The sequence below is a fragment of the Chiloscyllium plagiosum genome, unplaced genomic scaffold (assembly GCF_037043375.1).
Source record: "Chiloscyllium plagiosum isolate Xiang-an unplaced genomic scaffold, Cpla_swu_hap1 HiC_scaffold_2, whole genome shotgun sequence".
NCBI classification, from domain to species: domain Eukaryota; kingdom Metazoa; phylum Chordata; class Chondrichthyes; order Orectolobiformes; family Hemiscylliidae; genus Chiloscyllium; species Chiloscyllium plagiosum.
The window spans coordinates 99446987-99461536 of NW_028270140.1; the positions used below are offsets into that span (position 1 = coordinate 99446987).

A 14550-nucleotide genomic window follows, 5' to 3' on the forward strand; every position below is an offset into this window, starting at 1 on the left:
GACTCAGATTGCTGGACACAGCTACAACTACTTTGCTCAAGTGGGGGCCACAGGGTGTTTGGTTGCTGGGATGCTGTGTTTTCCAATACATTATTAGGGTTAATGAAGTGATGTCTCAGGGGAGTGGTAGTGGATCTATGCAGCATGATCTTGCTGTCCTCTCTCAAGATCACAAGTTTTGCCATCCCATTATCAGTCCATGAGGCAGCCAGCCTGTCATTAACCCATGTTGAGAAGCTGCTATACATATAATTATTACTGCAGCACACGTACTAACGGGTAAATTAGGTTTCCTGCCACTCTAGTCCACAAGCAAAGAACTAGTAGACTAGCCACGGCAGGAAATTAATGGACAAGAGCCAAACCTGACACAATCAATCAGATGGAATTAGCAGTTGAAATGCATTTATTTCAGTCCCCAGAGTCCAAAGCTCTGTTAGCACTTGTCTTTCCTGCAGCTCACTTGCTGACCCCTCTACTCACGGCCTCCCTTCAGAACTCTCCCACTCACTACCCATTCCTCAAGCTCACAGTTAGGGTTCAGGGAAAAGGGGAAAATAATGAGCGTGAGTGGTACAGTCAGTGGAATAGTACACAAGACACAATGAGCATAACGTCAGAAATGGAAGCTGCTAGCAGGAGAATGGAGGGAAGCAGCAAGAATGAGGGATGTGAGAGGGAGAGGTGGCAAGCTGGACTGAAGCAGCAAGGGGAGAGATGGGTGAGCAGAGGGAGTGATCGGAGAGATGAGGTGGTGAGTGGGGAGGGGTTGGCGAGCAGTTGAGAGGTAGGAAGCAGGTCAAGATGGGAAGGAGGGGTGATGAACGGAGAGGAGGGCGAGCAGGAGGGGCTGGGTGAGTGGAGAGGTAGGGAGCAGAATGGGATGGAAACAGCAGAACAGGACAAGAAGGAGGGACTGAGATGCAGGGAGGAAAGTGGCAAAAGTAGGAGATGTGGTGAGTTAGAAGAGAAGTGGAAATTGAAGAGTCTGGAACAGGGGACAGGCAGCTGAATCAGCAGTGGTAAAGAGCTGGAGCTAAGATGGAAGAGTTTGTAAGCAATTATGAGGTGTGAAGTTATTAATTTACTAAGAGGACTTTTGAGCCAGTAATGCATATAATTTACTCATTTTGCAGCAGCTGAAATACTAAAGAAGATGGATTCCAAAGATATTTGACGCATTAAAAACAAACTATTTCTGGAGAGTATGAAATGTTTTGGATTCCAAGCTCACATCTATAAATAATAGTGTATTGCGGGGGATGCTCCTGAAGCATTTTAAACTGTGTATCCTTCTGAATACTACCTTTCCTCAATTCACTTTTCTGTGCATTGTGACACTTAAAAAATGGTACTCCAATTTATTCATAAGTCAGATAAATTTTTTAAAATTAGGTAGAGTAATTACTATTACTTAACCCAAGGCTACCTCAGTCATTCTACCTCTTCATAATACTCACTATCTTAGTTCATAAATTATAGTATTCCCCTTCAATATTCACTTAATTCACAGGGACACTGTCTCTCTTACTTCCATCACTCAGTTCACAAGAGCCAACCTCTTTCTAAATTTAGTGAATGCTTCATCTTTGCTTGATAATATTTTCTGATATGAAGAAATTACTGGCCTACTTCACTCACTAGCTGAAAAAGGTGCATTTGCCATGTGTTTTATAAATGCTATTCTTTGTCTTATCAAATTGAAACAAAATAACCATGTATTGTCTTAAGCTATTGCCACAAATTCAACTTTTCCACTCTCAAACTCATTAAAATGTGGTATCTCCTTAGCAACACGAATGGCGCACCCACACCGTATGGATTGTGATGTTCACCAAGGCGGCTTGTTACCACCTTCTCAAGGGCAATTGATGCAAGTATGTCAAGTGACATCCACTTCCTAGAAAACATTTTTACAAAACCAATGCCTGTCTAAGGTGTTGTAGTGTCGTGGGCATGGTATGTTGAAGTCATGTGTTCAATCCAATCACAGTAAATCTAAAGTTGAATTCAGTAAATGTGGTCATTTATGGACTAGCATGTTATCACTGCGGTATTCCTTCTGCTTCAAAACTTAAATTAACTTTTATAAATATACAATATATATGTTATCATATACTTTGCACAGCTTGTTCACATCTGCACATATAATTCCACACAGGGCTGGAAAAAAAAAGTGGAGAACATTTATGGACAGCACGGTGCACAGTGGTTAGCACTGCTGCCTCACAGCGCCAGAGACCCAGGTTCAATTCCCACCTCGGGCAACTATCTGTGTGGAGTTTGCACATTTTCCCTGTGTCTGCGTGGGTTTCCTCCGGGTGCTCCGGTTTCCTCCCACAGTCCAAAAATGTGCAGGTTAGTTGAATTGGCAATGCTAAACTGCCCGTGGTGTTAAGTGAAGGGGGAAATGTAGGGGAATGGGTCTGAGTGGGTTGCTCTTCAGAGGGTCGCGTGGACTTGTTGGGCTGAAGGGCTTGTTTCCACACTAAGTAATCTAATTTAATCGCTCAATATGAATGGCCATACACCACGCAGACATTGAATAGTTGAAATCCCTTGTTATGCAGTGTATCTCAGAACCTACATGCAGTGTCACAAAACAGCTTGTGTGCTGTCAGTGACACCCTGCATCATGGGGAAACCAGAAATCTTTTTGGCATTATGTACTCACTCTCCCTGGTACTTCGTGGCGAGAGAGAATGAAATGCACTTCTTGCACTTGGAATAAAAGAACCTTCATGACCTCTCTTTTTGCAACAATCAATGGCAAACCAGACATTGGAACAGTGCATGTTCCAGTCTAGAAGGTGCCAAACACATGATCAGCGTCAAAGCAACTGGCAGTGTCATCCTCACCATATTCGGAGGCTGCAATTGTGAGGAGGGTGCAATTACACTGGAGGCAGTTCAGAGGAGATTCAGTAGATTGATTTCAGAGATGAGTGGTTTATCTTATGAAAAGAGGTTGAACAGTTTTGACCTGAAGTTTAGAAGGTCTGATTGAAGTATACAAGGTGCCAAAGTGGATGGACAAAGTTCTTGCAGAGTGGATGTTTCTTTTTCTGGAACAATCTAGAATGAGAAGAGACAGTTGTATGAGAAAGGGTAGTAGATTTAAAACAGAAATGAGGAGAAATTACTTCAAGGGTTGTGCACCTGTAAAATTCACTACACCAGAATGATGAATGCTGGGATATGGAGTAAATTTAAGGAGGAGATGAACAGATTTTTATATCAGTAATGGGTTGAAGGGTCATGGAGAGTGGGCAAAGTGGAGTTGTGTCCGAGAGGAGATCAGCCATGATCATACTGAATGGAAGAGCAGACTCAAGTGCTAAATGCCCATTCCTGCTTGGAGTTCTTGCATTCTTATGTGCACTAAGCTCCCCATTTTTTATTTTTAGATTCCTTAACAATTTGTTTTCTTCCTCTACTCTGCAAAATGTGTAAGTTGGCTTTTGTCCAAAGCATCAATCCTCCTGCTCCTTGGATACTGCCCGACCTGCTGTGCTTTTCCAGCACCACACTCTTGACTCTAGTCTCCAGCATCTGCAATCCTCACTTTCACCAACTTATTTAACAAGCCAGTCATTCTCTTTTTTCACAATACTCACCTTTATTCAAAAAGGGAAGCAGAAAGTAGGAAACCACAGACCAGTTACTTTAAAATGTATCACTGGGAAATTATTGGAATGCATTAATAAGGAATTAATAATAGAATGTTTGGAAAGTCAAAATAAAATCCATCAGAGTCAGCATGATTTTATGAAGCGTATAGCATGTTTGACTAATTTGCTAGAGTTCTTGGAAAATCCAACAACAAATGTTGATAATGGGAACCTGTAGATGCAATATATCTGGATTTCCAGAAGACATTTAAAAAGGTGTCATACAAGAGATTAATACACAAGCTAAGATCACATGGGATTGGGGTAATGTATTAGCTTGGATAGAGGATTGGCTAACCAACAGAAAACAGAGTCGAGATAAATAGATCTTTTTCTAATTTGCAAACTGAAACTAAAGGAGTGCCACAAGTTTAAGTCCTTATGCCCCAACTATTTACAATTTACATTATTGAAATGGATGCAATGCAGTCACAGAAGTACAGCAAAATTTGCAGATAACACTAATAGGTGGGAAAGTAAACTGCATGAAAAATAAGAAATTTACAAATGGATATGGATAGGTAAGGTGAAAGGGCCAAAATTTGTCAGATGAAGTTTAACATAGTAAAGTGAGAGGTTATCCTTTTGGTCAAGGAAATGAAAGGCAACTTAGTATTTAAATGGAAAGAAACTGCAGGCTGCTTCAGTGCAGGGGGAGGTGAGCATCCTCATGCATTAATCACAGAAAACTAGAATATAGATATAGCAAGTAATTAGAAAGACAAATTGAATTTTGGCATTTATTGCTATAGGGATAGAATATAAATGTAGGGAATTGTTGTCACATCTGCAAAGGCATTAGACAGACAGTACCTGGCATATTGCATGCAATTTTGGTCCCCTTATTTGAAGGAGGATGTAGTTGTATTGGAAGTAGTTCAGAGGAGTTCACTAGATTGATTCCAGACAGGAAGGGAGACACAAATTGAAAGCGGGACAGAACACCAGCACTTTATAGGAGGCTCACCAATGATGTTACCTAGCATGGTGATGAAATGTCTGAGAACAAATCTACCAACTCAGCGAGCAAACTTACAACCCGGTTGTAGAAGAATGCAGGGGAGAACATAAAGATCAGGAGCAGGAGTAGGCCTCTTCTGATGAAGAGAGACTGAGCAGTTTAGGCCTATCCTATCCAGAGGTTAGGAGAATCAGAGGTGATCCAGTTGAAGTATACAAGATGCTAAAGAGGATTGACAAAATCGACGTAGAACAGATGTTTCGTCATGTGGGGCAACTGAGAATAAGAGGTCACAGCTTCAGGATAAAAGGTAATAGAGTTAAAACAGAGGTGAGGAGAAATTACGTCTCTCAAAAGGACTATGAATCTGTGTAATTCGCTACCTCAAAAGTGCGGTGGATGTTGGGACATTGAGTAAATTTAAGATTGAGATAGAGAGATCCTTAATTATGGATTATGGGAGTGGGCGGGAAAATGGAGTTCAGGCCAAGGTGAAATCAGGCACAACTGTATCAAATAAAGGCCAAGGCTCAAGGGTCTGAATTGCCTACTCCTGCTCCTGATCGTTACATTCTCCCCTGCATTCTTCTACAATCGGGTTGTAAGTTTGCTCACTGAGCTGGCAGATTTGTTCTCAGACATTGCATTGTCATGCTAAGTAACATTATCGGTGAGCCTCCTATGAAGCGCTGGTGTTCTGTCCCACTTTCTATTTGTGTGGCTCGGTCTCTTGTGGTGGGTGATATCACTTCCGGTTCTTTTTCTGAGAGGTTGGTAAATGGGGTCCAAATCGATATGTTTGTTGATCGAGTTCTGGTTTGAATACCAGACCTCTAGGAATTCCCATGCATATCCTTGTTTAGCCTGACGCGGGATGGATGTATTGTCCTCATCGAACTGATGTCCCTCTTCATCTGTGGGTATGGATACTAGTGATAGTTGGTCATGTCTTTTGCTGCTAGTTGGTGCTCATGTATCCTGGTGGCTAGTTTCCTGCCCGCCTGTTCAATGTAATGCTTGTTGCAGTCCTTGCAGGGTATTTTGTATATGATGTTTGTTCAGCTGGTTGTTGATATGGGGTCCTTTAAATTCATCAGGAGCTGTTTCAGTGTGATGGTAGGTTTGTGGGCTACCATGATGCCAAGGACCGGAGTATTCTGATCGCCATCTCAGAGATGTTTTTAATGTATGGCAGGGTGGCTAGAGTCTCTGGGCATGTTGTGTCTTGTTGTTTAGGTCTGTTGTTTGAATCGGCGGACTGTACTTATCAGGTACCCGTTGTTCCTGAACAGGTGTTTTTCCTCAGCTTCTTGTAGTTCCTGCATGCTGTAACATGTTGTGGCTCATTTGAATAGTGCCCTGACGCAGCTCCATTTGTGGCTGTTGGGATGGTTGCTCCTGTGGTTGAGTATCTGGTCAGTGTGTGTAGTTTTCCTGTAAATGCTGGTCTGCTGCTCTCCATTGGCTTTTCGTTCTATTATGACTTCGAGGAAGGGGAGTCTGTTGTTGTTCTCTTCCTCTTTGGTGAACTGTATACCGGTAAGGATATTGTACAAGAGCATGCTGTTTATGTGTTTGTGGGTTTCTTCTGATTTGTTGCGTTTCGTGATGACAAAGGTGTCATTCACATAGCAGATCCAAAGCTTGGGCTGGATTGTGGGAAGGGCTGTTCGTTCTAACCTCTGCAGAGCTGCACTTGCTATGAGGGCAGAGCAGTGGACGTGATCCATATGGACTTCAATGAGGCACTCGACAAGGTTCCTCATGATAGCAAGGTTAGATCTCATGAAATACAGTGAGAACTGGCTACAGAACTGGCTCAACAGGTAAGTGGGGGTGGAGGCTTGCCTTTCAGACTGGAGGCCTGTGGATCTGCTACTTTTCATCATTTATATAAATGAATTGGATGTGAACACAGGAAGCATAGTAAGTAAGCTTGCAGATGACACCAAAATTGGAGATGTAGTGAACAGTGAAGAAGGTGCTGCATTTTGGAAAGGCAAATCAGAGCAGGACCTATCCACTTCATGGTAAGGTCCTGGGGAGTGTTGCTGAAGAGACCTTGGAGTGCAGATTCATAATTCCTTGAAAATGGAGTTGGAGGTAAACAGGATAGTGAAGGCGGCGTTTGGTATGCTTTCTTTTATTGGTCAGAGTATTGAGTACAGGAGTTGGGAGGTCATGTTGCGGCTGTACAGGACATTGGTTAGGCCATTTTTGGAATATTGTGTGCAATTCTGGTCTCCCTCCTATTGTAAAATTGTTGTGAAACTTGAAAGGGTTCAGAAAAGATTTACAAGGATATTGCTAGGGTTGGAGGATTTGAACTGAATAGGGAGAGGCTGAATAGGCTGGGGCTGTTTTCCCTGAGCATTAGAGGCTGAGGGGTGACCTTATAGAAGTCTATAAAATCATGAGGGGCATGAATATAGTAAATAATACTAGCTTTCAGAGCACCACTCCATCAGGCAGTTGCTGATGAAACAACCACCTGATGAAGGAGCAGCGCTCTGAAAGCTAGTGCTTCCAAATGAAACAATTGGACTATAACCTGGTATTGTGAGATCTTTAACTTTATAGAAATACAGGCATGGGCGGATAATTTCACTGGAATATACTGCCCTGGAATTGATAGTTTGAAACCTAAAACCCAGTTATTCCTTCTAAGCAGTGCATCTTATTGAAATAATACTTTATTTATCAGGTTTTTAAACAATAATGAACAATTTGTTGCCATCAACGACGCGCGCTATTTTCTTGCCCATGAGGGACTGTCTGGAGTTTGAGGTGACTTGTGTACCTAATTTCCTTTCTTTCTTTGTGTGAAGTTTAACTTTTTCAAACAAAGAAAAGCTTTTGTTCCCAGTTGCTTTCCCACTCTCTCCTCAAAACTAGTTTGTGCAAAGACTTGCATTATCAATGCTTCATGCATATTGTTTTTGACAATTGCTTTGTGTTATTATTGGTATAATAATGGTGTGTTGTTAAAAAAGATTAAACATTAATTCAATCTTCTAATAACAATTACATTTTCAATGAGACCAATCAATGCTGAGAAGAACAGGGAGATGGCATTAAATACTGTCACTCAGCGATGATGGGAAAGCTAAATGAATACATTATTTTTTATCTCTCAACTACTTAAATGCCCAAAAATGTGAATTACAAGATGTCAATTGGGGTCAGTGTGCACATTGCTGTATAATTGCTGCTGTGTTGACTGATGGAGTGGAGGCTCCACAGAGTGCATGAAAACACAAAGGAAATGTTATCCATATGGATACTGATGCAGTAATGCTAGTAAGAGCCCAGCATTATTGCACAGAGGGAGGGGAAGGTGCTAAGTACAATCTATTCAGCACAGTCAATTTCTCCTTCCCCATGCAGTGGGGAATAAGCAGTGTGGATTCACATGATTTGGATGCTCCTGCTGAGTTCCTTCATAGTGCAGCAAAAATAAACATTGATACATCATCAGACTTTGGCAGATAAATATCCACTGTCTTCTGTTTTCCTTTATCTTGTCAGACTAAGGTTTCTCTTCCTGAGTTGATTCCCCACAAAATTAAAACACATTGAATTGGGGATAGCATACTGACATGGATAAGGAATTGATCGACAGACAGCAAACAAAAAGTCAGAATAATCAGATATTTTTGAGTGACTAATGGGGGGTGCTGCTGGTATCAGTGCTTGAATCCAGGCTATTTCATATTAAATGGATTTAGAACATGCAGCAGCATAGCACAGGAATTTGCCCTTCAGCCCACCATGATGCCATTCTAAATTAATCCCATCTTCCTGCACATGGTTCATATTCCTCTATTACCTAAGAACCTCCTGTTCATGACAAGTCCTATCTCACAAACATGACCCAGCCTCTCAAGGAACTGACAAAGTGCAATCAATGACAGCAGTGGATAAAGGAACTAAATGTAATATCATCAGGTTTGTGGATGATGCAAAGATGGCTGGGAGGATGAACTATGAGGAGGATGCAGAGATGCTTCAGTGTAATTTGGACAAGTTGAGTGAATAGACAGATGAAGTGTAATGTGGATAAATGTGATGCTTATTAACTGAAATGGTGCCGGGTTGGGAAAAGGGGAGTGCAATATGATCTAGTTGTCACTCAGATCAGTCACTGAAAGTAAGCTTGCAGGTGTAGCAGGCAGTAAATAAGGCAAATGGTAGGTTGGCTTACAAAGGGAAAGGATTAGAGCACAGGAGCAGGGATGTATTGTTGCAATTCTACAGGGCCTTGAAAAGACCACACCTGGTATATCGTGTGCATTTTTGATCTTGTTATTTGAGGAAGGATATGCTGGCCACAAAAAGAGTGTAGCAAACATTTCCCACTTATTTTTGGGACGGCAGGACTTATCCATGAGGAAAGGTTGAATCAATATATTCACTGGAGCTGAGGAGAATGGGTGGGTTGGTTGGTCCGTGTGGGTGTAGGTGTGGAGGTTGTTGGAATCTCAGAAACCTACAAAATCCTAGCAGGTCTAGACGATGTGAAACATGGGAGGATACGCCCAATGACTGGGGAATGCAGACTGAGGCGTCACAGTCTAAAGATACAGGACAGGTTATTTAGGACCCGAGATAGAACATAGAACAGTGCAGTGCAGTACAGGCCCTTCAGCCCACAATGTTGTGCCAAGCATTTATCTTAATCTAAGATCAACCTAAGCTACACACCCCTCAATTTACTGCCATCCATGTGCTTGTCCAGCAGTCACTTAAATGTCCCGAATGTATCTGACTCTCCTATCACCGCTGGCAGTGCATTCCACACACCCACCACTCTCTGCCTCTGATATCTCCCCTATACCTTCTTCCAGTCACTTTAAAATTATAACCCCTCAATTCACTCTCAAGTAAAATATTTTTCAGATCCTCAATGATATTTGCTTTTTGAGGGTGCATCTACTCGCTTTGTCTCCCAAAACGTTTTCCTATACCATCACTGGCAAAAAGAATAAATGGTCATCCTTACACAAGTAAAAGACCGTTCCACAATGATAAGCATACAGTCATCATGCACTTTTCCCAACCCTGAGGCAGTGGGTAGATGTTTGGATGTGCTAAATACTGGAGGTGAGAGGTTCACCATTCTCTCTAGATGAAGAAATTTCTCCTCATTTCAGTCTTAAATAGCCTGTCCCGTATCCTTGAACTGTTCACAGAAGCACAGAATCCCTATAGTGTGAAACAGGCCATTTGACCCAACAAGCCCTCACTGATCCTCTGAAGAGCAATCCACCCAGACCCATTCCTTACATTTACCCTGACTAATGCACCTAATCCACGCATCCCTGAATACTACGAGCAAATTAGCACAACCAATTCACCTAACCTGCACATCTTTGGACTGTGGGAGGAAATCAGAGCACCCACAGGAAACCCACACAGACACGGGGCAAACGTGCAAACTCCACAGAGAGACTGGAATCAAACCTGGGTCTCTGGCGTTGTGAGATAGCAGTGCTAATCAGTGACCCACCGTTACACCTCAGTCATGACTTCCTCATCATCGGGATTTTCTTATAACGTGAGATCACACGCAAATGAAATTATCACGTTATATCAGAACCGACTATATTTCATTACCACACAACCCCCATGTTGAGTGGCAGCTAGCCACTTGAGAAAGCAGAGTTGACACATATTTAAAGCAAGTGAGGGGTCCTTCAAAAACACAAATATTCAGCAGATTTGGGAGGATTTCTGAAGTGACAAACAGAAGAAAGATTTCAGGTCAAAGACCTTTCATCCAAATGGGTCATTTAATATGGCTTGAACTTATTGCAATTTTTCACATTTTTGTTGATGATCTCTCTATAAATGGTACCAGATTTAGCATGACAGTGATGGAGGTCTTGGCCAAACAGATAAAAATCTAGTGTCTGTTCACTTACCTTAAGATACCAGCAAAATGAACAGACAGATGAAATAATGGGTTTGGAAGGAGGTGGTAGAAAATGTGAATGCTAGAAACATCTTATCTAGAATATGAATGAAGTGCTGCAAGGTGTTCAATTAATATATACAGATGACAAACAAAAAGAATATGCCTTGCTTCATTTTTCTGAGGATGTGGCTTTCACACAACCCCCTCCCTTAGGTTTTACCCTTGGTCAATGTTCCAAATTCCTCCCATTTCTCAATTAGAATGCTCATAACCTTGTACTTGCCTTTGGCACTTTATTCTCCAATTAAAACTGCCTCACAAACCCAAACAACCCTTTACAATGACCACACTCATATAGTCAGAGTCATTTTGCAAAACAAGATGGCTCACGACATGAGAAGACCGTCCAGGGGATATTCCCCAGCCAAGACAGACACTTGGAAACAATTTGGGCAGGCAGTAAGAGAAGCATCAATAACAATGTTCAAGACCAGATATAATCACAGAATGATTACAGCACAAAAGAAGCCCATTCAGCCCATCATGCCCGTGCTGAGAGCAACTCAGATGTTCACACTCAAGACAATCTATCAGATATTAGCAGTGCAACAGAATAGATTCCGTGAAATTGTTTCCTTCAGTTGATGTGTCAAGAGCTATGGGTCATAGTCCCAGGATAAGGAATCTTCCATTTAAGACAGAGACAAAAGAAATCAAAGTTAATTTATGTAATTGTGCCCCAGAGAACAGTAGATACTCCATATATTCAAGGCTGATAATTATGGATGTTTGTATTCTAGAGACCCCATAGCCTATTCCTGTTCCCTTTTGATATTCTTATGCTCTTAAATCAATTTTAAATATTTATCTGTATTTGTGTGTTTTTCCATTAGCATATAAACCTTTATGATTCCTTCCCAGTGGAAAACCTTCCCGCATATATCTTTCCTCGTATCAACCCCTGAAACAAGTGAACAATCCATGTAACTCTTTTCTACACCAACTTCCAATTCAAATGATTCCCTGGAGTCTGTGATTAGAAGCAGAGGTATGAACAAGTTGATGGTTCTTGTCACTCATTAATGAGGTGGCTTTCTTGGACGATGTGGTAAGTAGAAGGAACTTTCTTTTCAGGGAAATTAGCTATTTGAAACGCAACATTATTCCAACTTTTACATGTAGCAATCATCAACCTAAACCAGGAGACATCAAATGACTTTCATTTAACAACTTTATCTGTCATCTCCAATATTTGAAATGCTAAATACACAAACAGCCTGGATTAGCAGGGTTAGTATTGAAACATATATCGCCGTCTCCTTCTTTATTCCTTCATCTTCATTCATTTATTTCATTCACTCTGTACGTGTATGCATTGTTTAGTTATATCTCACTGAGGGTGGCAAGAGTGCAGAATATACTCTGCCTTGTGGATTCTGTTGTCCATCTCAAAGAATGGCTCACCAAGACCAATAATAACTGAACTCAAATCCTAAAGACATAGCAGGCAAGACTCAGTCTGCAGCAGGTGGTGAGGGAATCATAAAGAAAGAAAAACCTAACTGACCCAATCACCAATCTGCCTGCCATTAATGAATCTGCTCAAGACAGCAATGGTAAGAGTGACCACAGTACAGATCTTGTGAAAACAAAGTCTTGAGAATACCTCCACCATATTATGCAGCACTATCATGGTGTTAAATGAGATATAGTCAGAAGTCACACAACACCAGGTTATAGTCTGATAGGAATATTTGAAATCACAAGCTTTTGAACCTGATGAAGGAGGCTGTGATTTTCAAATGAACCTGTTGGACTATAACCTGTTGTCGTGTTAACTTCTGACTCCATCCATCCCAGTTCAACACTGGCACCTCCATTAAGTGAGACAGACTTCAAGTACATTTAGCAACTCAAAGCCGGGAATCCATGAGGTGCTGTGGAAAACCATCAGTAATATTGTACTCCAACATAATCTGCAACCTTGTGACATGACTCTACTACCTTCATCAAGCCAGGGAATGAATCAAATTCAATGAAGAGTGCAAGAGAGCTAAGCGAAGCACTTGGCATGCCCAAATACAAGTCATCCTATAAAACAGGATTACCTGCATGCTAGGTAGCTTAAGCATCATATTAAAGACAGAGCCAAGCAATTCCATAACGAACAGATAAGATCTAGGTTCTGCAGTCTTGTCATATCCAGTTGTGAACAATGGTGGTCAATTAACAAACATACTAGCTCCACAATCATCCCAATCCTCAATGATAGATGAGCCCAGTACATCAGCGTAAAAGGTAGAGACACTGCAACAAACTTCAGCCAAGAAGTGCCAAGTGGATGACCACCTTCAGCCTCCTCCAGTATCACAAATGCCAGTCTTCAGCAAATTCAATTCACTTCATACAATATCAAAAAATGGTTAGAGGTAATACTGCAAAGGTTATAGGGCCTGACAATATTCCAGTAACAACACTAAAGACCTATGCTCAGAATTTGCGACACTCCTGGTCAAGTTGTTCCTTGACAGCTACAACACTGGCAGCCATCCAACAATGTGGTAAACTGCCCAGGTATGTCCTGTACACAAAAAGAACAAGGTCAACCTGGCCAATTACTGCGGGTCAGTCATCAGTCTATTCGCAATCATCAGTAAAGTGATGGCTTATGTCATCAACAGTCGAATCAAGCAGCGCCTGCTCAGCAATAACCTGCTCACTGATGCCCAGTTGGTGTTCCGCCAGAGCAACTCAATTCCTGATTTCATTACAGACTCAGTTCAAACATGGAGAAAAGGGGTGAATTCCAGAGGTGAGGTGAAAGCAACTATCCCGGATATCAAGACTGCAGTTAATAGAGTGTAGTATCAAGGAGTCTTGACAAAACTGGAGTAAATGGATATCAGGGGAAAAATCTACACTGATTGGAGTCCTATCTGACACAAAAGGAAAATGGTTATGAATGTTAAAAGTCAGTCACCTCAGCTCCAGGACATCTCTGCAGGAGTTTCTAGAGTCCTGCACAACTATCTTTAGCTGCTTTAATGATCTTCCTTTCAATTTCAGATCAGAAGTGGCATAATCGCTGATGAATGCACAATGCTCAGTGCCATTCACAACTCCTCAGATACTGAAGCAATCCATGCCAAAACGTAACAAGACCTGGATAGATTTAGACTAACATGTAACAAGCAATATTCACACCATACAAGTGCCAGGCAATGACCATCTCCAACAAAAGAGAATCTAACCATCGTCCCTTGACATTCATTACATTGCTGAATTCTCCACTATCAATATCCGAAGGGTGGCCAGTAACCAGAACCCAAATTGCACGTTTCACATCAATACTGTGGCAACAACAGCACTGTTTTTTTAAAACAAAGTAATTTTGTGAAAAGGGAAATAAAATGCCTCCTTCAGCTTCATCAAAATGACACAGAACTAACAGCTCTGCCAATCGCTAAATAACCTTCCTCCTGCAAAGAATACTAAAGCTTTTTAGTAAGAAGAGGAGTGACATCTGACTTGAAACGCAAACTCTGTTTCCTTCTTCAAAAATGTTACCAGAACTGAGTTTCTTCAGCTTTCTCTGTGTTTGTTTCCTAATGTCTAGCCTGTTAGGTGAGTTTGATCAGATGTGACTCTGCATGTTACTGAGTTGAGTTATGCCCCGAACAGGACATTTCATTAACATCACTCCCTATCAATTGACACTCCCACTGCCTCGAGAGAAAATCTTGTCACACCACTTGTTAAAAGCATAAAAGGAGGAACAAGATCATCTCAAATGTCAAGACAGGGGCCCAATGGATTCCTCTGCTTATTGTGCCACACATCTCCCACAGCCCATGCCTCTCAGAACCCAATAAGATTCCATCCATTACCACCAATTCCTACCATAAACTCTATTCCCAACCACTGACTCCATTCTTCTCTCTCAGATCTGGCTGAGACTAAACCAGATTGCTAGCAGCCTTGGTATTGTGTCTAGCCTTGAA

General features: G+C 41.5%; 1 protein-coding gene across 4 annotated transcripts in view; it reads right to left on the minus strand.

Annotated features, from left to right (window-relative positions):
• Nucleotides 1-14550, minus strand: part of rgmb (repulsive guidance molecule BMP co-receptor b) — a 191389-nt gene that overhangs the window by 54539 nt on the left and 122300 nt on the right. The window contains exon 3 of one of the 4 annotated variants that reach the window (XM_087998929.1): nucleotides 2984-3075. The exons of 2 other annotated variants lie outside the window; for them this stretch is intronic. Coding sequence is in view for 1 of the 2 variants with exons in the window: in XM_087998924.1 (XP_087855050.1) it covers nucleotides 2860-2862 (3 nt within the window). In the remaining variant the exon portion in view is untranslated. One more of the 4 variants, XM_087998924.1, reaches the window with a different exon arrangement.